This window comes from Drosophila nasuta, chromosome X, assembly GCF_023558535.2.
Source record: "Drosophila nasuta strain 15112-1781.00 chromosome X, ASM2355853v1, whole genome shotgun sequence".
Classification (NCBI taxonomy): Eukaryota; Metazoa; Arthropoda; class Insecta; order Diptera; family Drosophilidae; genus Drosophila; species Drosophila nasuta.
The window spans coordinates 7,923,429-7,947,341 of NC_083459.1; the positions used below are offsets into that span (position 1 = coordinate 7,923,429).

Genomic DNA, 23,913 nt, shown 5'->3' on the forward strand with positions numbered 1-23,913 from the left:
GCCAACTACTCAAATATTGTAATTAAATCGAATTGCTTCTCGAATATAGATTTTGCAAAAAGCAACAAGAACAACCACAGCAACAGCAACTCGATTGACTTGGCTGAATTCGATAATGGAAAGCTAAGCTCGAGATTGCTGCAATACATTTTCATCCATAAACAAATTGTCCAAGAGTTTAAGATGGCAAAATAAAACATCAAATAAGAAATGAGACAAAGAGAGCTGAGATCTGAAAGCTGAGAGAAGTTGCCGGCGGCATCATTAGTTTGTTTTGCATTTGGCAACGTCAAGCGGCATAAGTCCACTTTAAATTGATTGATGATGTTGTTGTCAATGGCCTAGCGAATGTTGAACGGAAACGGAAGTTGACGAGGCAACTTAAATGCCAACTTCATCCCAGACAAACACTTGAAGTTGCCCCTCTTCAACGCTTGACGATGGCACAACAAACATTAAATAACTATTTCCAATTTACTGCATACATTACGACCCCCATTCAAAATCCCAAATCACAAATTTTATGGACACTTCCTTTATGATCAACTACTCAAATAAATTGTTCAAGCATTTATTATCCACGCACACAAGCAAAAAGGCAAAAATTTAATACTCAACGCAATTAATTTTCATTTTTAACGCTTTGCCACAATCAACTGAACTCTAAAGTCAAAGACTAAGCAAATGAATTTCGGGGAAAAAAATACACTAGAAAAATGTATTCAATTACATAAATGACAAAAAAATATTTTGCTAATATATTCTGACACATCAAATCTAAAACTCACTTATGCTTTTTTTTTTAATCGTGAAAGCAAATAAATATTCATCAACAAGATGGCGAAAAATATAGATAAAAATAAAAACAACATAAATAGCAAAAATATATTTTGTTAATTTAAACAATCTTTCTAAAACTAATTTACTTCAAAAAGTTTTCAATTTTAAACTACATAAATGCGAAAATATATTTTGCGAAAATATTTGTACACATCAATCTGAAATCCAATAAATGTTCATGAATAGAATGACAAGAAAATATAATAAAGAACGAATAAAACATAAATAGCAAAAATATATTTTGTTAATTTAAACAACCTTTCAATCTCTCTCACTTTTCAATTGCGATATCATTGTCAATGACTGGCGTTAATTTAGTTAGTGGCCTCAACGCCCACGCCCAGGCCCAGGCATTGCTATAGCTGTTGGCAGCTGAAATCATCGTGAGGTAGCACATCAATTGATTGAACGCAGCGAGGCGCAGGAAATGCATTTAATATTGGCTGCTGACTGCGCCCTGAGGCGTGGCCCAGTGCATGACTAATGCTGCTTTTACCTGTTGTTAGCTGGCTGCCTCTCTGTCTCTCTCTCTCTATCTCTCTCTCTCTGTCTTCCCCTCTATATCTATCTTCGTATTGTGCTGGTTTTATTCTATAAACACAAGTGCCTGGGCAACCTTTTGTTTTGTGGACTTTAAGCGAATTTGTTTACTCGATCACAAAACAACAACAATGAGAACAAAAAATGCCAATTGAATTCCATTGAGTTTTGGACCAAACACACACACATACACACAGATATTCTGGGCTACTCACACCCAACGAACGCCCACATATGCAAATAGCTATGCCAAAAAGATGCCCTCGAAACGTGTTTTTGCCGGCTTGGGATTGGTTTGTTGTCTAGGACTTGGCAGAAGGGAGAAGAGATTGCAGCATAGCAGGGATTTAGCCTCTGGTTATTTGTACATCATCCACTCCCGCTTTTTCTCTCTCTCTCTCTCTCTCTCTCGCAGTTCGATGTTAACTTTCTTTTAACTTGTTTCTTGCACATTTTGTACGTTGTTTGGCTGGCTGACTGCCTTATTGATATTTGTATTGCATTGTGTTATTTTGTTGACTTTTAACTTTCGACATGCTGCTGTTGCTGTTGCTGTTGCTCAGTGATTGTCTTGGCTAAGGCTAAAGGCAGCAGGCATTCATTCGATTTCTCGAGACTTCAATTGTGCTCGCATAACCGAATTGATTCTAAATAATTTCAAAACTAATTTGTGCCTCTCCACCTCTTGCTTCTTCTTGCCTCTTGCAGCACCTGCCCCGGCAACGGATGCACCCGCCGACACCGCCCAGCGTTGCAATACGGAAGAATGCCAGCTGCCCTACTGCTTCTGCTCCAAGGATGGCACCCAAATTCCTGGCGATCTGGAGGCCGAAAAGGTAAGCTTAGATGTTACATTTGTTACTCTTTTTCATTTTCTTTCTCTCACTTTTGTTGTTCCTCTGCTTTAAGTGTTAATTTGTAAGGCGATAAATTTTATTTATTTTTACGACACAGCAACAGAGCTCTGGCAGCTGGGGATCGTTTCGTTTCGATTCGATTCGCAGCATGGCGAGACGAGGTGTGCTTCTGTTTGTATTTAAGTCTGGGTTCGACTTGGTCGTGTCCCATAAATCTGTGTATTTGCATTCGGCTGCTGTTATCGCTGCTTTGCATAAGGAAATTGTACTGTTGTCTTTGCCATTTGTTGTGCCATTCGTTTGCTTATTGTTGTCACAGCTTGACTCTTTGTTGTTGCTGTTGCTGTTGCTGTTGTTGTTCCTGTTGATTCGAATATCCTGTTTAATAACTTCGGTTTTGTTTATTTGGCCAAGAGTTATGTGCTTTTCGGTTTTTGGACCAAGCCAAATGCAGCTCATAAAATTGCGTAAAATTTAATTTTTTCTCTCTTCGCTTTCTGCTTGCTTTGTTTCGCTTTGTTTTCTGCATTGCTTTGCATTGCATTGCACAAGCCAGCAGTGCGTATACGTAATATGTTTGCCGTCTCTCTGCCGTTAGCTTATGCAATCGTAATCCTTTAATGGATTTGTAGCTAGCTATTAAAGCGACAACTGTGCGTATACTTAATGTGAACACACACCTCAAAGACACACATACATATGTATGTATGTATCCAGATTCTTAAAAGCACACTTCCACTTGGCATAATCGCAATTGTGGAAAATAAAACAATTTCCCAACGGAATGTCGGCAATTTGTAAGTTAATATAATTCATTAGAATACAATAAATTGTGGCATTTTTGTGTGTATCCTTTCATATGGATTTTTGCATCTCAACTTTGCCACATAACTGCCTTCATTAGTTACAACAACAAGAACAACAAAAACAACAAAAATGCCTAATCGATCGAATTGAAACTCACAGCAGGCAGATTAAATAAATACTGAAACATTTGACGCATGATAGAATGAAAACAAAAAGTCAAACGCACAGAGACAGGGGCAGAGAGAGAGAGAGAGAGAGAGAGATAATTAATGGATATTTGTTAAACAAATTGCAACATTTTTGCATTTGCATTTCGCATCTGAATTTTAATTTGAGCTTAGATTAAAGTTTTATTGCAAATCTTCAATTTAAATTCCTATGTGTCATTTAATTTGAAAAAGCTGAAGCTTCACATTCATAATCAGTTTTACACACAGCGCATAAAAATAATGTTCGTTCTTTAAGTGTGTGTGTGTATCTGTGTTTGATTTAGTGTATGTGTATGTGTGTTCGTATTTGTGTTTGTGTTTGTGTTTCTGCGTGTGCTTGTTGCCAATTGACAGACAGTTTGAAGTGCACATTAGTTGTGGTTTCGCATGCATGATAATAGCAGTGCCAGCAACAACATGAACAACAACAACAACAACAACAACAACAACAAAGACCACGCTCATCAGCTTGTTCATTTGGAAGCTCAACAAATATTCGAATGCTCTAACTTGGCAATGACATGTGAATGAAATCAACTTACATGATGGTGGACTAAGCTGAGTAGATTTTTTGACTTAAACATAGATTTAGGTAACTCTTAATTGAAATAAAGAAATGTCTCTATCATTGAATGCAGCAATAAAGAGTACACAAATTACTGAATTACTTATTTATCATTAATTTGTTGTCCATGTATAGTTGAGGTATTTTCAGTGATTCATTAAGAGCATTTAAATACAATATAGAAAATACGTATCAATTCGAATTTTACTACTACATTTTGTTTAGTTTATTAACCAATTGAAGAACAAATTTGAAGAGCATATTAGCAAATACAAATACAAACAAAAAGAATTATTAAATACATAATTAATTGTTAAAGTAATTAGTAAAACAAGAACATAAATAATGAATTTTAATTACGACCCAAATCATTTTGATTGTCACCGATTTACGTTTAAATATACATATATGTTCAATATAATGAACTTATATTTTCGTAAAGCGCTCGAATGTATAGACAAACAGAGAGTTAAGATCAAATGTGATCAATAAAGAAAAGAATATTTAAAACATAATAATATAGGCACATAAACAACAAATAATTTACATAATTTTTTCCAATTTTAATAAAATGTTTCACAATATTATGATAACAAATAGCAATAATCATCTACAAATTTCAAACAAAATAAAAAAATAAACTAGCAATTAATTGTGAAAATATATATATAAAGAAATACTTAAACTACGTCCCAATTCCATTTTAAATTATTGAAAATTAATATTAATTTATTTTTATATTTTTCAATTTGTTTTAAAATAATACTATATAATAATACAATAGTAATAGTAATTAAAGATACAAGTAATAGTAATATCTAGCCATTTGAAACAATCGCAATAGTTGAAAGCACATTCCGTATGCCCCACGCTTTGAAAGTTGGTGAAATATTCAGCAAGTTGCGATTTGCTTTGGTCATTTTTCAGAGAGTGTCGCACAAGCTGATTGATAAATGCACTTAAGCCGCAAATTGCATAGAGTAGCAAAAGTCAAATACGAGCACAAAAAGCAAACGGAAGTTTATGTGGCGGCAGCGTTGACTGTGGCAGCGACTGCGGCGACTGCGACTGCGACGTCGACATCAACATTGTCGGCCGATTTTGAACATAAACGCAAAACGCAAAACTCAGAACGCAAAACGCAAATACACAACACAAACAACGCAAGTGAGCCACTTAATTTCGAAATTGAAATGTGTGTCTGTCGCAGCGTCTGCTCTCTCTCTCTCTCTCTCTCTCGCTCTGTCCCTTTTTGCTGCTGCTCCTGCTACAACTTTGCAGCATGTATGTGTGTGCTTATTTAAGTGTTATTAGCGCTTACATGTGTTGCCAGAGCCGCCCAACAAAACGATTTCAATTTCTGACAGCCTGTTTGTACTTCTTATGTATATGTGTGTGTGTGTGCATGTGTGGGAGCGCATAATTATAATTAATATCATCTCAATTAACCGCAAACAGGCGGTTAATTTGTGCGCACATTTGGGCCAACTTCTTTGGCAAATCATTTGAGCTATGGCTCAAATTACGCATACGTCGCGTTGCCATCTCGCTCTCTCTCTGTCTCTCACTCTCTGACTCTGTCCCACTGTGTTTGTAGATGTGTCTGTGGGATTTTCGATTATCATTGAACGCATTGCGCTCCATTTCACAGCGCGGCCAATTTCCGCAACGAAAGTGCACAAGAATACACAAATAGAAAAGTTAACCAAAAACCCGAGGTCAGCTCAACCGGCGAATACCCTGGAAAAGTAAAACCAAATTAATTCAACATTATCCAAAATGACGTAAAATTTAATTTCAATTAACCAAATGAATTAAAATTAAAACTTAATTCACTGTCAACACAAAAATAGTTCAAGAAAATTCCAGCATCAAAATGGGCTGCCTTAACTTCTGATTAGTTAAGGGTATCAGGATGCCAAGACGCCAAACCAAACCAACCCAAACCAAACCAAGCCAAGCCTATGCCATAAAGTGCAAAAGAGAGCAGTTTGGCAAAAAGGGGAACGTTAAATAAAACGCTTTGCTCAATTTGAATGCGAATCCAATTTGATTTCAGCTGGCTCCTCGAAAGAAAACTCAAAAGATGGCACACACAGTGTCAACAACATGAAGCAAAAAAAAAAATAAGAAAACTTTTGCACAGCCTCCGCCAGAGAAAGCGCAGAAAACTGAAAAGATAGAGGAGAATAAGGTGGACGGGATTGATGTTTAAGGGTGCTGCATTTATGCGCGGCTGCAATCACTCAATCAATGAGCCGCTCAATTGTCGCTGCGATTGAGCAACTAAGCTATGCAAATTTACATCGCAGACACACCCCCAACCTCCTCCTTTCCCTCGTCCGCTCCTTGTTCTTGAGCTGCATAAAAAACCCATCTATCATCCATTTGCTTTAGTGCTCGGCAAATGTCTCCCGACTGGCAAACTTCTGTCTCTCAGGCAAAAGGTGCTTGTCAACTGCTGTCTGCCATATTTGCTCAAAGACTGGAGTGCAAACTTGAGTCGCATTAAGCAGAAATTATCAACGTACACAGAGAGCGAGAGTCAGAGCGAGAGAGCAACACTAATATTATGGGGTGAGAGAAGGCGGGGAATGTCTAAAGGAGGTTGCATATGGGTCATGCATGGCAGTCATATGCAGTTCATGAAGCGATAACTCGACAGAGAGCGAGAGAGAGATAGAGAGACCAATAGAGAGAGAGAGAGAGAGAGAGAGCCAAAACGCAAGTTGTGTGTGCACATGAAACTTTTGATGAAAATTTACTCATGAATTAAATTCAAGTTGAAGATGGCCCAAACAAAACTTGACAATTGCACCCATCATGCTTATGCACCCTACTTAACGACTTTAATAAACACTCACGATAATTAAACAATTGTATTATTCGTGATTCAAATAAACATAAATATTCTATTCAGAATTAACATTATATTTAACAATTTCTTTAGATATCAATATTATATTTACTACACAAATATTCGATTGAATACATAAATATTCTATTTAGTATATAAATATTGTATTTAGTATTTACTAAAATATTGAAAAAGCTTTGACGGCTTTTTCAATATTATTCAATTTTAAAAATATGCAATTTCATTAATAAATTGAAAAGGCTTTAAATATATTTTGTTTTAAAAAATACGTCAACAAGACACAAAGCTACCCATTGTAAATAAAAGCAAAACACTGCGGTATTAATCTTAAAATATACCAACAGCTATACTTGGCATGTCTACATATACCGTACTACATTCAAAGTTGTGACAAAAAATATACCAGATTGTCTTCCAAATCAACTAAGCCCCGTAGGAAGTAGGAATTTTTCTCCATACAAAAGTATTTCTTAAATGACTTCAATAAATTTGATAAAAAACTATAAAAACTACTTATATTATTCTCAAAAATACTTTTTATTTTCAAATTTTTATTTAAAATGTAAATAGTTTTAAAGATATGTAATACATTTTTAAAAATATTCACACCACATGCCATTGCATGAAAATAATTGATTGAGTATTTAAATTCTTTTGAATAATATTTCTATCAACGAAATGTCTATTCAATACTGAAATGGCTTTAGAGATATTAAATTAAATTTGGTTTTTATTTTTTAGTATTTATTGCATTGCCATATTTATATTTCTGCGTTTTTATCATTAATGTGCGCTGCAGTTGATTTTAATTTTGGCATAAAATCGCATACGCAAGTTTTTTGCTTGCGATTAAGTTCTTTGAGCGCTTGTTGTTAAATGTGTTATATGCGCCCTTTTATGTGCACATTTTCTTGTTATTTTTGATATTGCATTTGCATTTGCGTGGAATATCAATATGCGATATATATATATATTCGAAATATATATTTCTTATTTGCACAAGCCCTTAAATTTATTATTTGTTTTCAGCTCCCATTTCATTCGTTCTCGTTCTCGTCCTCGTTTATTCTTTTAGTGTCCCCAACTCATTTTGTGCATTCGCATCCGACTCCAGCTTTATTTTTTTTTTGTATTCTTTGTCGCCCTAGCAGCACATTCATTATATTTGCAATAATATTTTTACCTTATAATTCGAGCGAATAAAAGTTGTGCTGGGCAGCATTGCAGTGCCGCAATGGATGAAAAAACACGAGTATGCGCTGCAAGTGCAGTTCATTTGCACTCATTTTGTCCGGAAAACGGACTTTGAAATATGCTCTTCAATAAGCGGGCGAGCCAAAGGCAAAGGCAATAAACGCAACGTAAAAGGAAACGCTGCAAAGCAAAAAAAATTTTGAACTGAATATTTCAATTCCATGGCGGCAGCAGCAACATCATCATCATCATCGGCATTATTATGATTATCGATATCATCATAATCATCAGTCATCTAAGCCACACTTAAGCTGACCGCCGTTCGATGCTTTCGAGTGTTTCACGCCTCTGCATAATTTTATCAGCTCAATTCGAACCCTGCAGATACAGAGACAACACGCACACAAACTAAAGTGTAAAGAGTGTAGCGAGATATATATATGTATATATTTGTATATATAGAGTAAAGTCTATTATCCCAGTCTGAGGTTAAGGTTGAGTCTCAGCTTTGGTTAGTCGGGCCCACATTAATATTGAATTTGTACAATAATCCTTTTTATGTGTTCAACAATGAGCGTTAAGTGCCGCCAAGCCCGTGCCACTCTGCTTTTTGTGCAGCTCAGGCGAAAATGCATTTTTGGTGTGCCATTGCTGTTGCCATTTGCCACTGCCATTTGCCACCTCGCTCTTTTTTGCCACAACTCTTGCCATCTCTCGTCAGCAGCCATTGCCAAGCGCCATTCACATGCTGCTGCTTTATGCTGATCGCATTCGATTTTCATTTCATTACAAGTGTGCCAGCGATGTCGATTTACTTGGCCATGCTCTTTGCTAGTTTTGAAATGCATTTCGAAATTTACGCTTTATACTATAATTATATGAAAGTTATAGATATTTCTTAAATTTATTAAATTTTGTTCTATTAGAATTTTATATTAATCAGTGGCACATTTATTATATAAAAGTTAGAGATTCGTGTAAGAATTTAAAATCAATTAGTGCAATATTTATTAGGACGCCTAACTAATGTTGAGTGCAGCAAAAGTAGAAAGTTTAATAGATACCAAAATGAAATATACAAAAAAGTGAATATATTAATTTATAATGTATGAATTAAGACACACATAATTCTAAAAATTAGTTTTAGATATAATGATGAAATTAATACATAAAACATGAATTTTAATTGAAGGATTTTACATAAAAAGAAAACATAATATATAATAAGAAATGCGTATTTAATTAAATAAATAAACTGTTGAGATAAAAACAAAATGAAGTATTAACCTAAAAGCAATTATTTTACTATCAGCACATAAAATAGGCAATTAAATAAAAAATGTAAATAAATATTAGAAGTCACTAAAATTCTTAAGATTATTATTGGCAAAGCTTTAATCCGAAAAATCAAACCTCAAACAAACGGTATGATCAGCTGCAAATACAATTTCCATTTAAATAAAAAGTGTAAGAAATTTTAGAAGTCACATTTTTACTGAAAATTATTAAGAGTAATATTGACACATTATATATTTCAACATTAATCCAAAAAAAATGAAATAAAACCACAAATAAAATCAGTACTTGAATGAAAAATGTAAAAATGTAAAAATTAAGAAGTAATTTAAAAAAGTATTCATTTTAATATACAAACATAGAGTCGAAATTATATATTTTAGTCAGTGTATGCGAAGTTAGTCGGTGACATTTGCAAATTTGGGTTTTTCGTTTGTTGCTTGTTTTTATTGGCGCGTCATTTCTTTTGGCCTCGCACTTTTCAGCGAGCGGCGGTCTTTGATTATGGAATTGCACTTAAAGTGTTGCAAGCTCCCTTTGGGCACTTCAAACTCAGCGTTGCCAACGCTTGCCCTTTCCTCCGCTCTCTCTCTCTCTCTCTCTCACACTCTTCTGTTGCACTCACCCCGGGGGGAATTTTGCGTCAATGGGGTGGCAATTTTTGTAATGGAATTGCATTGCTTTAGCACTCGTTAAAGTTATTGCAGCGAACTGCTGCGGTTATTGATAGCTCAGTATTATTTTAAATTAATTTGATTTTGTCGCAGATCATATAACATAAATATGTACTACTGTGGGCAAAAAGTAGTAAGACTTTTTAATTTATATTTCGTGCGGAAATCCATTCGCCGAAATATTTTGTTTCTAGGTTGGCAAGACTGTCAGTAACTTCTATGCCAAATATCACATCAAAATAATTATTAGTGTTTAATATATGCTTGTTTTTCTGAAGTACAAAAAGTGCATTCGGCGATTTTTACAATGAGTGAAATTATTCACCAAAGAAGTTCCATTAATATTTGTGTGCGGAGTCAAATTTCGGGTGCCGAAATGTTCCAAAATGTTGCAAAAGGCCTTCGGTGATTCTACCATGTCACAAAAAAATGTTTATAAGTAGTAAAAAGACTTCAAGGAGGGTCAAGAAAGAGCACGTCAAAGTCGTTCAAAAATCAAGGTCATGATGACAGTTTTTTTCGATTTTCGTGGTGTTGCGCACTATGAATTCTTTCCATCCGTCCAAAATGTTAATAAGGACTATTATTTGAACGTTATGCGTCGTTTTCGTGAAACAATTCGTCTAAAAAGACCAAATTTTTGGATCAACAACTGTTGGTTTTTGCATCACGCTAATGCACAGTCGCATACTGCATTGATTCTTAGTGAGTTTTTTGCCAAAAATTCAACTAATATCGTTCCACAACCACCGTATTCGCCTGATTTAGCTCCGTGTGACTTCCGGCTGTTCAGAAAACTCAAATGATCGCTCCGGGGAAACCGTTTTGAGTCAATTGAAGGCATTAATCGAGAATCGCTACGTGCATTGAAGGCTATTCCGGAAATCTACTTTAACAACTATTTCGAGCGTTGGAAAAAACGTTTGCGAAAGTGTATTGTGGCAGGGGGGGATTACTTTGAGGGGGACGAAATAGATTTGGCCGAATAAATAAAGAATTTTAAAATTATGAGCAAAGTCTTACTACTTTTTGCCCACAGTATTATACATATTTTGTGTGTGTGTGTGTGTGTGTGCGTTTATTTAGCATGTGGTCTGGTTAGCCGCATGCCCACTAATTATGTTTAATGCTCAAGTTGCAACTTGGCAGTTTGTAACAAGCGTTGCGCATACGCCGCGTTGCCCATTGACGAATAACGGCTGTGAAGGGCAGAGGTGGCAGGCAGCTGTCGGCTGTCGGCTGTCGGCAGTCGACTCTGTTGGCAGTTGGTAAGCGCTAAGCGGTAAGCGGTAGGTGGCAAGCCAAAAGCTCAGCCAGGCAGAACGCAGACAGCAAAAACAAACGCGAAATGCTAAAAACCTTCAATTAGAGTTGTCGCTGCTGTTGCTGCTGCTGCTTCTGCTGCTGCTGCAGGGTTGCTGTGGCTGCCAATGCCATCGTATGCCCGGCTGATTTTGAGGTCAGAGCGCCTCTAATTGGGCCAACACACACACACACACACATAGCTGGAGATTATGGTGGCTGCAAGCAAATGTGCATATCATATAATTAAGAGTCAACTACAAAACTAGCAGCACTCATATTTATACTTAATGGATGCCATATTTCCTTTTGCTGCTTTTTTACAGGTTCCACAAATCATCATGCTGACATTCGATGGCGCTGTCAATCTGAATAACTACGATCATTACCAGAAGATATTCAATGGCAAACGCAAGAATCCCAACGGTTGCAACATTCGGGGCACGTTCTTCTTATCGCACGAATACAGGTGAGCACTTAGCATATAGTTTAGTATTTGTTGAAGGTTACTTTATATGTATAATCATCATCATCATCATCATCATCAGCAGAAGGGGATGACAGTTTAATAAGCCAGCTGACAGTTGACTGTTGACTGTTGGCAGTTTAACAGTTTAGCAACTGGCAGTTGGCAGTTGGCAGCTGGCAGTTGCTCGCAGTTGCAACTTGTCTGACACTCTTGGCCTTAAAAACAGTTTATGGCCCAAAAAAAACAAAATTGTTTTGCCCGAAAATCATATAAATTATTTGATGGCCATATTACGCATACGCATCGTGTGTTCCATCGCTGAACGTCTTGCACATCTTCATCATCAACGAACGCAGTTAGGACACAAGTCTCGCTCGTTGCATGCGTTGAGGCTGTGGAAAGTTTTGTGCAGCGTTGTGCAAAATACTTGTCACACACTTGCCACGCCCCAATAAAGCCAGAGCGCACTTGGCATGCCTCAGTCAGTCATGCAGTCAGTCAGTCAGTCAGTTAGCCAGTTAGTCAGGCAGCTACTAGTCTGACGGTCTCTGCTCTACTAATTGTTGTTGATAAATTGGGGCTGACAAAGTTATGTCAACTGCAAAATGAATTTTCGCCAAAATATATGAACTACATTTTGGCAGACTTATAAAAACGCCGCATCACAAAGCGGGTGCACACACACACACTCTCACACACACACACACACAGAGAGACAGACAGACACATCAAAGTTAAGTTCCAACTAAAAGTAGAGGCAACAACAGCAGCAAAAGCAGATGCAGATGCAGTTGCAGTTGCTGAAGAATATGAAGCGGCAGTTGTAGATAAAGACACAACAGCATACATCGACCAAAATTATGTGCCACAGTGGAGCAAATTGATCAAATTGTAGAACCAAATATGACAGAGAGGCAATCAAAGAAAAGGCACAGACATAAAAAGCGGTTCTAAGAAATAAATATGAAAAAAAAGATTAAATTAATGAAAATCTAAAAATATTTCATAAAAAAAATATGACAAGAAATATCTCAAAACAATAATTGTCTAAATGATTCTCGTCGGAATAACAAGAAGTATCTTAAAACATAATAAATATTAAATATATAAATTATTTTAAAAATGATTCTTCAAAATGAATGACAATAAATTTCTCAACCAAAAATTAAATAAAAATTTAAATATTTTAAAAAAATTATTTGTAATAGAATGAGAAGGCAAACAAATAAATTAATAAATAAAGATGAAATTAAATAATAATAAGAAATGTTCCAAGTTTAAATTTAACAATTTAGAAAATGTTATTTAAAAATATATTGCAATAAATTGCACTCAAATGATTTGTTGCAATCAACGCTGTTGATAAGCGACTTGTAATTTATTTGTCCAATGCGAGTCGAGTTGCTTGAGTTGATTTGGGGAGAAAAGCCTGAAAAGTCTCCATGGTGCGGTGCATGCTGAAAACTAAGTAAGCGGCAACAGTCAAAAAATGTGCGAACCGAGCGTGAACAGCAAAAATCTTGAGTGAAGTTTAAAAGCTTTTTTCTACTTTTGCCACAGCAGCAGCAGCAATAGCTGCAACAGTTGAAGAAGCAGTTGAAGCTACAGCAGCCAGAATAGAGTAAGAGTAAGAGCGAGAGCGAAGAAGTAGAAGAAGTGGCAGTTTTGAAGTTGAATTGAAATGCGCTGAATGGCAGTAATTGCCTGAATATGTTACACATGCACACACATGAATGCGCTAATGTGTGTCTCTCTCTGTATGTGTGTGTGTGTGTGTGTCTCAGTGTATATACACTTATGTACTTTTGCTTTTTTCGGGCAAATCATTTTAACTCAGAAAAAGAGACACACTTCTCATTCATTTCGAGAATACCTCGTATTGAATCTTTTAAATGGGTAGCAACAAAAGCTGATAATTGTGGTCTGAAGACCAGCTTATGATATGGAAAGTATCTTAATTTATATTTTGCAATGAACGCAATGTTAGGGCATATTTGGACAGGGTATCATTTAGTCGGCTTCAATAGTGACTTGTTTTTTCCATAGTTTTCTTCATTTTATTTATATTTTTTGTATTTTTTTGTGCTGTTTTTGTGTATGCTGTGCAACAAAATAGTGGTAAACGGCAACAGTCGCACTCGCACACAACTTGCCACAAGAAGCCGCCGCAGTCGCCACCGCCTGCTGTCGAGCTCTTTAGTGCGGAAATGATTTAATGCGCTTCGCAACTCTTCAGCTTATTTTGTTAAGAATTTCATTCTTTTTTTTTTTCTCCACTGCCATTTTGTTTCTCTTTTCACTTTTGTTGTTGCCATTTCCTTTGAGCTGAGAGTAGGTTGATGATGATTTTGATTTGGCATGCAGAGTTGCCGCTCAGCTGCCATTTACAGCGCCGCAAAGTATGCAGCGACTTTTTTTTTTGTTGTGTGTGTGCAGCTTTCTTGTTTACGTCCATTGAGGCAATTAGTTTTGTCTGAATGCAGCTCTCGCTCTCGCTCTCACCCTCTCTCTCCTTCTATCTTGTGCCAAGAAATATGGCGGCAGCAGCTTGGCATGAATTTATGTTAAACTATTTATGACTGACAGCCGCAATTTTGCTGCTGTTTCCTGCATTTCTATATAAACCATCGGAATCATCGAAATGCATCTTCGAAATGAGGTCACATAAATGAAGCCACGTCTTGCTTAGCTGAAATAATTGCAGTAATTTCGCTCATCAATTAATAAGCAAAGTAAAGTTAAGCACTTGCATTTTTTTTTTACCCGCTATCCATAGTGTAAGTAGCAGGCAAAAGAATCCATATCCGACCACATAAATATACAATATTCGTAATCACCGATCATCGATATAACCATGTTCAAAAGAACGGCTGCTGCCTTACAATCTGGGATATTTTGTAATAAGTGTTATATTTTTAATATAATAGTATATTAATATGCCAAATAAATCTTTTGGTATATTTTTGTATTTTTGAAATATAAATTTGATATATTTTAAAAATGATTTTGCACTGTTTTGCCTTCATTTGGAATGGATAGTGAATATTTTAAGAATAATGTATATTCTTAATATAGTATATTAATATACCAAGCAAAAATGTTGGTATATTTTTGAATTTTTTTGGTATTTTTTTAGAATAATACCGCACTCGTTTTCACTTACTTATATTATTTTTTTTTGTTAATATAAATAACTATATTTTGAGTTGGAGACTTGTTTATTGTATAGTTAGTTTTGTTTTATCAGCCAACATATTCATTAACATTGTCAACTGCCAGCTACACGTGCGTTGCAATTGAGAAATGAGTCAGTGAGTGAGTTGAGAATTGAGAAACTGAGAACAGCCAGCTGTTTACTGTCGCTGATAACGAACTTTCTTCGCCATTCGATGTTAGTACTACGTCTGCTGCTGTTGCTGTTGCTGTGGCTAAGAAAACAATCAGGCAATTGCCACAGGACTTCTACACTACTTTGTGACTGCACATGCACATGCACTGGAGACACAATTCTGTTCATTTGTATTTGGCTTTGGCAAACTGCAAAAACCAAAGAAAAAATTAAGAACAATGTAGAAGCAAACTTTTTGCGCAGCATTTTAATTGCACGCAAAAACTTTTTAACTAACTAACAAGCCAGCAACTAGGCAACACCTCAGTGCACACACACACACACACACACATAGAAAGACAGGGAGAGAGAGGGAGAGAGAGAGAGATGGAGGGAGTAAAAGAGTTTCCACCCTTTCGAAAAGTCTAAACAAAAGGCGACTAGGGGCAAAATCTAATTTTCAAACATTTACGTTTTCATTTTACTTGTTAACAATATACTAAAAGGCTGCACGCAAATCTTGAACGCAACTTCTTTTTTTTTTTTGGGAGAGGGAGTAAGAGAGAAATAGAGTGAGAGAGAGAAAGAGAGAGAGGGAGAGAAGAGGGTGCCAAAACTGCTGTCTGCATTCGCTGAATAAACATGAGCAACTGAGACGACGTTTTCTATCTATCCCCCCTACTGTCCGATGTCCTCTCTCACATCCGGTTTCCGGTTGCAAAATTGAAATTGAGTCGCGTTGCCTAAGCGAATTGTGCAGCATGCAAAACTTTTGGCCAAGCCAAACCAAAACAGTCAGAACAATGCAGCTGATTGCATTTGCAGCAGCCAAAAACTAAGAGAAAATCAATTAGCTGGCACTACAACAAAAAAATACATACTCGTATATATATTATATAAAAATGTAGAAATTGTGCGGTCAGGTGAGAAATTGTCGTTTGCTTTTGCCTGAAGCTGGCATAACTTTTAGCTAATTGCTTAAGCCGCAATCGCATCGGCATCGTACTGATAATAAACTAGTGAACTCGATGTGCATAAAACACAAAGCCTAACCTCAGTCTCAGTCACAGTGTTGAGTATTGAGTGGTGTCTAACCACACACACACACACACACACACACACACAGAGGCCACAACAAAGTCAGCTCACAGGCATTTGTCCTGTGTCTCTGTCTGCGCTTGTGTTCAGCCTCTTAAGATTACATTTCATTAGCTGCCTAACGCCGCTTGACCTCATAAACCACAAAATACAACCGATAATTATGGCAGCTACGAAGCAGCAGATGAAGCAGCATACGAACCGATGCTGAACTCTGGCCAAAAACTCAAGTGAACTTTGGCACGCGTAATCAACACCTTGACATTCGGCAACAACATTTTTGCATAGCTTCCCACACAACAATGGCACAAAACATGACCGTAACCAAAATCTGTTTAACATCCAAGTCATTCTCCTAAACCTGACCTAAACAACTTTGCCAAAGAATATTCCCTTCCTCTCTCCCTCCTCTGTATGTATGTGTGTGTGTGTGTGTTTTTTGCCTGTCATAAGTAGCTGCGGGCACAACACACGCGCCTTGCCTACCTGCCACCCTCTTTAGAACTTTTTGTAGCTATTGCCCACACTTAGTTCCAACTAGAGCAACCTGCTGCTGCTTCTGCTCGGAGAAAAGTTCATTTTTATTTTCATCTACGTCCCTGACGCTTGATGTTAATATCGCTCAGCAGCGGCTAGCCAGCGATGTGGCAGCAACGACGACCCGGATTCATATTCACGGATCCGCAGGCCTACAACGTCGCTGAGCTAGCATTAGCACAGTGTGCAACAATTATGAGTGATAACATAATAATATAACGTTAATATAATTTTGCTCTTCAAAATCAATTTGATTTGGTGAATAAAACTACTTTAATTGTTAAGTATTTGTGTTCAAAAAAAGATTTCATTCGACATCTTTTTTTAGAACACAAATGCTGCATTATTGAAGTAAATATTTTTGTTCTTCCAATAATAATCAAACAGCCCAATTAAACATGAATTAATGTCAATTATTCTTATTTAAAATAAATTATGAATAACATAATTGGTAGAAACAAAAAAGAATTATATATTATTCAACAGAAATTATAACGCTATTCTGAATTCTTTTTTTGTCATTGTGAAATCGTAAAGAAGAATAAGAAATCGCTTTCTGGAAAACACTTTGAAGTAATATTTAAAGTTTTGCAATTGACTTTGATGGTTTATCAATATCAATAGAATGAAAATTGTTATTTGCCTTGAAGAATGTCATTTTATTGTTGCGACTATTTGCACCACTGTTTCAGCGGCAAAAGTCTTTCGCTACCTTGACTTTAGCCAGCTGCTAGGCAGATTTCCACATCTAAGAACCCGCGACGACGACGACGACGACGACGTTGGCTGCGACTGCGACTGCGACTGCGACTGCGACTGCGACAGCGACGGTGTCAGACGTCAGCGGCAGGCACGTTGGCATCCTTGATGCTAATACAGCCGCCAGTTTTAGCTTTAAACTTTCTAAATGACCCAAACAACTTTTGAGCAGCTGTCTACCCCGGCCCAAAGCCTAAAGCCCAAATGCCCCCCAACCAAAAAATACAACACGCAGCTCCCCTCTCCCCCCCTTGCCATTACCACCCACGCCTCTCTCTCTTTTTAAGGGAGTGGGATTTGCCTAGAGCAATTCGCATTGCAGGCAAAAGCACAACAAGTCGAGCTGCCACACGCCACACGCCATTCGCTGCCACACGCCACTTGCCACTTGCCACACGCATCACGTTGCAAGTTTCAAGTTTTGCATCAAGTGCTGCAGCTGCAGCTCAAAGTCTGCATAACTTTTCATTGTCATTTATGCATATTTTTGCTTTAATTTGCTTAAACTATTTGGCAGCAGTCTCTCTTGCGCTGACCATTCCATTTTTTTTGCGGAAACAAGCTGACGCACATTACGTATACGCAATGTTGACCACGCTTCATGCATTTTGTGCATTGACATTTTTCGCTTGCCACTTAAGTGTAACATAATGATGACAATTGTCAGACAATTAGCGTAGCTAATTAAGCATTAGCTCGGGTATTTAAAGAATTATATCACAATAAAGATGTGATCAATGCAAAAAAACGATATTTTTGTTGAAATTTATTGCTATTATTTTATTTATTTTTGATTGTGGACAATAGCAAACTGATTGTGGAAAATAATTTTTATTTATTTATAATACATCATTTTTTCTAATTTCATACAATCATTTTATTTATTTAATTGCAATTGTAGACTAAATAATAGATATAGTTAAAACTATTTATAGAGTTTGAATTAAATATTTATTCTTAATTCAGTTCCTTAATTTCGATGGTTTCTTTACTCACTTTGTGTTTAAAAATTAAGCTGATCAATTCACTGTTTTAAATTCATTACAATTATTTTTTTTTACACATTTCTTTATTTTAAAAAGTAGATAATATTTTTGAAATTTCTTACAACAATTTTAATTTAATATTTAGTTACAAAAGTAGACAATAATTTTAATCACCACTACGTTTACTTCTCTGCAATTCAGTTCCTTAATTTTGTATGCTTTATCGACTCAGTTTGTGTGCTGTAAAATTTAGCCAGATCAATTGACTATATCGATTGGCAGTCGGGATTGAGTAAAAGTTTTATTCGAGCAAAGGAAATTTGCTCTACGGCAACTTTTCTTTCCTGTTCTCGTGCATTTCTTTCCGCTACTTGCAACTTTCTTTCCTTTCCTTTCCTTTCCCGGCTAACAAGTCTGGCTGTTTTCCATGCCATTAAATAAGCTATAAGTTCGGTACTTGTTGGGATGTAACAACTCAAATTCTCGTTAATCTATCTGACTAATATCTATGCTAGTCTTATGTATTTGCCACACACACATACATATATTATGTGGCAAGTGGAAACGCTTCCACTCATGTCTGCCCAGCCCCAGAGTCTGCAAAGTGTGCTAAAATTTTGTTGCAAAATATCCGTAGCGTTAATATGATGTGTGTGTGTGTGTGTGTATGTGTGAGCTAGCACCTGCATGTGTGTGTGAGTGTGTTTTTGTATGTTGCGTTTTCAACTGCTGCTTGTTTTGGCCATTTTCGTGTTTTTCTTGCTGCAAATTGTTGATGAAGGCATTGATATTGTTGTCGTTGTTGTTGCTCCTCTTGTTGTTGTTGTTGTTGTTGCTGCCACAGTAATTGTAGTTGTTACTGTTGTTGCTGCTGTTGCCTATGATGATGAGACCAAACCCAATTCAGCCTGGCCTAGCCTCTCTTGACTTGCCTTTGCTCCAGTTGCTGCTGCAGTCCACGTTGCTGTTGCTGTTGCTGTTGCTGTGGCTGTTGCTGCTGCTGATGACGATGATGATGATGATGACAATGTCGTTGATGTGAAATAAAGATAACGACAACGTTGACAATGACTATGACAACAACCCAACGACACTTTAACAGCTCTTGCAGGTGCCTTCCATTCCTCTCTCTCTCTCTTTCTCTTTCTCTCTCTTTCTCTGTATGTATTTCTATGCATATATCTGTGTGTGTGTATTCTTAGTATATTGTACAGAGAGCTGTGTGCAATCCACAACATGACCGAAAGTACATTAGCTTTATGCATACACTGACAACTCGCCTTTGCCTGTGTTTTTGGCATTAACATTAAAGCTTTGTTTTAACTGAGTTTAGTAATGAGTTGTTTCTAGTGGCTGCGAATTTGCCAGATTATTTTCCTACAACACCATGCAAGTTTTAAATTAATACCTTTGGCAATTCAATGACAATGTTGCAAACTCAGTTCTATGTAGGTCGCTGAACTCAGAATAAAGTTAAAGTCTTTAAAGTGAGTTATTTTTTTTAGAAATTCTTATATCCACAGTTTACAATTTAGAATATGTTAAAAAAAATACAGAAAGAAGATCAAAATTTTCTTGAATCAAAACTTGCATTTCACATTTCAATCTAAATTTTTTTTCTAGACGAGTATTTCAATCGAATAAGCATTAAATCTTCTAAAATAATTTGTTTCTTTATTTTTTCAATCAACATTTCCAGTTGTAAATTTCTAATTGAAATTTATGTTTCCAGTAGCGTAAAGATGCATCTAAAAAATTGAGAGAAAAAGAAATTGCAGAAATTAAATTAAATTGACAGACAATTCTATTATTAATTTAGTCAGTTTATTAAAAGATTTTAACAAGTTTAGTATTTTATATTTATTGTACTACAAAAATAAATAATAAAAAAAACATGACAGTTGAAAGTCGATATGAAAAATAGTAATTGCAACACATATATTTGTGTTTATTTCAAAAAAGGTTACATAAATCTATAGTTAAAATAAACACTAACTTATTTATTAAGCATTGGCTGCCAAAACAAAACAACTTAAAATGTTACTTTAATTGCAAATTACAAAAAATTGTAACTTTTTTGTGTAGTTTGTGTTTGACTTATTAATAATTCCTTGCCATAAGAGCATTTGCTGGTCGTATAGCTTGCTTTCATAGCATTTTTATTTGCATGCATACATAGGTATGTAAGTATGCATGTATGCGTATGCATGTTTGTATGCATGCATGTTTGTATGTATATGAGTAGCTGGCCAGAAGCAGCTCTCGACAAATCTAAGCACACTGCACTAGACCTTGTTTTTTATCAAGTGTGTGCGGTGCCTGCCTCATCTGCTCTTTCCCTCTCTCTTTCACTCACCCTCCCTCAGGCTCACCATCTCGCCTCTCTCTCTCTCTCTCTCTTTCTCTGTGTGCTAGTCTGCTCACTGCTTTTAGTTGTCTTTTTTTATTAGTCGTTCGTGTAATCACTACCGCTGCCCGGCTCAACAAAGTCTCCCACACTCAACGTTGTTGTCTCTGTTGTTGTTGTTGTTGTTGTTGTTGTTGTTATTGCCTAACTGGTGTTGATAATAGCGATGATCATGGCCCAGACCAGACGATGGCAGAGCAGGCAAGTCAACCATAATTTCTTCCATGTGAACAGCCGTTCGCCTCCTGAATTTTCTTTTCATTTTGCCTTTGACGTTTACGATTTCGTTTTCGTTTTCCATTTTTTTTCTATTCTGTTTTGTTTTGCTCTCGTTTCGTTTCGTTCGGCTTTGTTTTCATTTTGTTTGCGCTGTCCTCCTCTTTTGGGTTTTAGTTGTTTCTTTAGCAATTTTCCTTATGAGTCTGCGACGCGCTGTCGAAGAGCTTTATTGAAAACGAGACTTGAGTTGCTGCCGCTTGCTTGCTTATTTTTTTCAATCTTTTTTTTTCTAGTTTTTATGCCTGCTCTCGAAGTCAAGCCAGCTCGTTAGGCACGGTCATATCACACACACACACACACACACACACACACACAATTGTACGCACAATATGCTGCATGCAAATTAAGTTAGTTTTTGGTGCAAGGCATAATAAAAACAAAAGCTCATTTCTACGAAAAATGTGTGTGTGTGTGTGCAGCATTCAATGGAAGCGATGCATTGAGCCTAGAGCAACAAGGAGTGTGTGAGAGAGAGAGGGGAAATAAATGGCAAGAGGGAGTAGGAGTGAGAGACAGAGATAGAACAGGAGCAACAGCAGCTATAATAACAACAACATGGGAACCTGTAGATTTGGCTTTTAAAAGCACATTAAAAGAAATTGCTGCATGCGGTCATTGCACACTTTTTGGGTTCAACATTCCTCCCCTCTCTCTCTCTCTCTCTCCATCTCTTTCACTCTTTCTGTTGACTGGCAATAGCCAGGAACAAATTGAACAAAAATATGCATGTCTGTGTGTTATATATAGTATGTGCGTGTGCGTGTGTGTGTGTGTGTGTGTGCTATGTGGCTGAGTGAAATAGCAACAAGCAAATGGAGCAATAGATTGAGAGCGGCAATGAACTTTACGTGGGTTGTTGATAAAGTTGTCAGTCGATGACAAGCATTTAGACAGTTGCATATCAGACTGACGATTGATTAAAAGCTGACTAAAGTTTTAATGTGATTTTACTTAGATTAAAATCAAGCTTAAGCAATTCTTTGAGTAAGCTTTAAGACTTGAACTTTCAGCTAAATGTGCTTTAGTCACCTCACCTACATATATTATTTTTTAATTAGTAGGCACTTATTTATATTATAAATTTTAAATTCTATATTAAATGCTTTGCACTTAACACAAATGTGATTTTACATTGAAATACACATTTTGATCTAAGGATTCAATAATTTATTGTTAATTCAAATGAAATGAGATTTTTCTTTGAAAAATGTTTTATACTTGAAGCTAAGCAAATAATTTGTGATAAAAATTCAACAATATATTGAGATTAGTTTACCAAAATTAGATTTTTAATTGACAAATATTTTTGCTTTTTATGCTAAATAATTTTAGCTTCGATCTTATTTAAAAGAAAAAACTTTCGACTTAATGCATTTATGAACTGCTGAATACTTGTTTAAATTAATAATAGAAAAATTTTTATTTTAATTTTTAAAGCTTTATTTTTTGTATTATTCTTTTCCACCAATAAATATTCTACATTTAAATTTACTATTTTAAATTCCCTCGCAATTGAAAGCATCAAGTCAAATGTAAATGTGGAAAGCGATTTTACAGGTTGTGAAGACTTTTCGCTTGGCCCTCAAGCAGCTGGTGGTTGTTTAAGCACTTTTTAGGCCACATACGTTATTCAGTTATTCACTCTATCTTTCTCTCTCTGTCCCACTATCCCACTATCTCTGTCTGTCTTCCTTGCTCTCTCTCTCTCTGTGCCAGACTGCTGCTCAATGCTAACATTTTCTAATCGTTGAGATTACATGTGTTTCTCCCTTTTTAAATGCAAATTGAACTTGTTAGCAGTCGCAGCAGAGCAGAGGCCAAACCACTCAACACACACATACACACACACACACACATATGTATGTGTAGGTGTGTTTATTGTTTGCAAGGACTATTAAAGAAAAATGTGCTCAAATTTAAGGAGCAAGCTGCAAACAGTGAAAAAACAACGAGAATTAAAAAAGTGATCGAAATAAAAGCCTGGGCAATGGGAACAATGGGTGTGGCCCTTGTCCGGTGCAACGTTGCGTATGAGTGTTGTCATAAACAATGGCAAAGGGAATGAGGGGACGAGGCTAGAACTGCATTTGTCTCTTGACACTCGCGACAAGGCCAAAAGGAAATACATCAAACGTCACTCTGTGTGTTTTACGTCGCTCTCTCTCTCCCTCTCTCTCTCTTTCTCTGTTTTGTTTTGTCAGTTATTTTGAGCACTTGCTTTGCGTCTTTTACACATGTGTCTGTGTGTGTGTGTGAACGTTTCTGTTTGCTTCGTTCGCCGTGTTAATTGCTGCTGACATTTTGTGCCCCAGCAGCTTTTGGGCTACACCTAGCTAGCAATGCCAGTGCCACACCCACATCGACACCCACCGCCCAACGCATTGCCACAATGTTGTTGTTTTTCTAGTCGTTGCTGTTGTTGTTGCGTCAGCGTCTTTCGGCCTTGGCTACAAGTGCAGCAATGGCAGCAGCTTCTGGTTGTAGTTATAGCCTGGCTCAGTTCTCGTCCAGCTGTTTGTCTAACAATTGAAATGTCATGCAATAAATCTACCTCACACTCACTCTCACACACACAGAGTCAGGCTGCGTTTATTGTCGACACACACACACATACATTTGAAGTGTGTGCATATGTGTGAATGTGTGTTTGTGTGTTTGTGTGTGTGTTCTCAGCCTGTGCTTTTCAACAACTTTTCACATTTCCACATTTTTGCATGAACTTTTTGACGATGTCAGATAGTTTGTGCCCCGCCATTGTGCAAGCTTCTGCGTGTATGTGTTTGTGTGTGTGTGTGTGTCTTTGTATGCGTGTGTGTTCTTGGTTGGGGCGTTTCGCCTCCTTGGGTACGTCATTCTATAGGCCAAAGTGCGTCAGCAACGCATTCATT

At 36.6% G+C, this 23,913-nt stretch overlaps 1 protein-coding gene and 1 pseudogene across 1 annotated transcript in view; one reads left to right on the plus strand and one right to left on the minus strand.

Moving 5' to 3' along the window:
• Window positions 1-23,913, plus strand: part of LOC132796688 (chitin deacetylase 1) — a 51,754-nt gene that overhangs the window by 16,356 nt on the left and 11,485 nt on the right. Inside the window, exons 4-5 of the mRNA XM_060807942.1 lie at window positions 2,089-2,216; window positions 11,489-11,631. Coding sequence (XP_060663925.1) covers window positions 2,089-2,216; window positions 11,489-11,631 — 271 coding nt within the window. The remainder of the gene's footprint in view (window positions 1-2,088; window positions 2,217-11,488; window positions 11,632-23,913) is intronic.
• On the minus strand, window positions 19,016-20,883 carry LOC132795316 (ataxin-8-like; annotated as a pseudogene).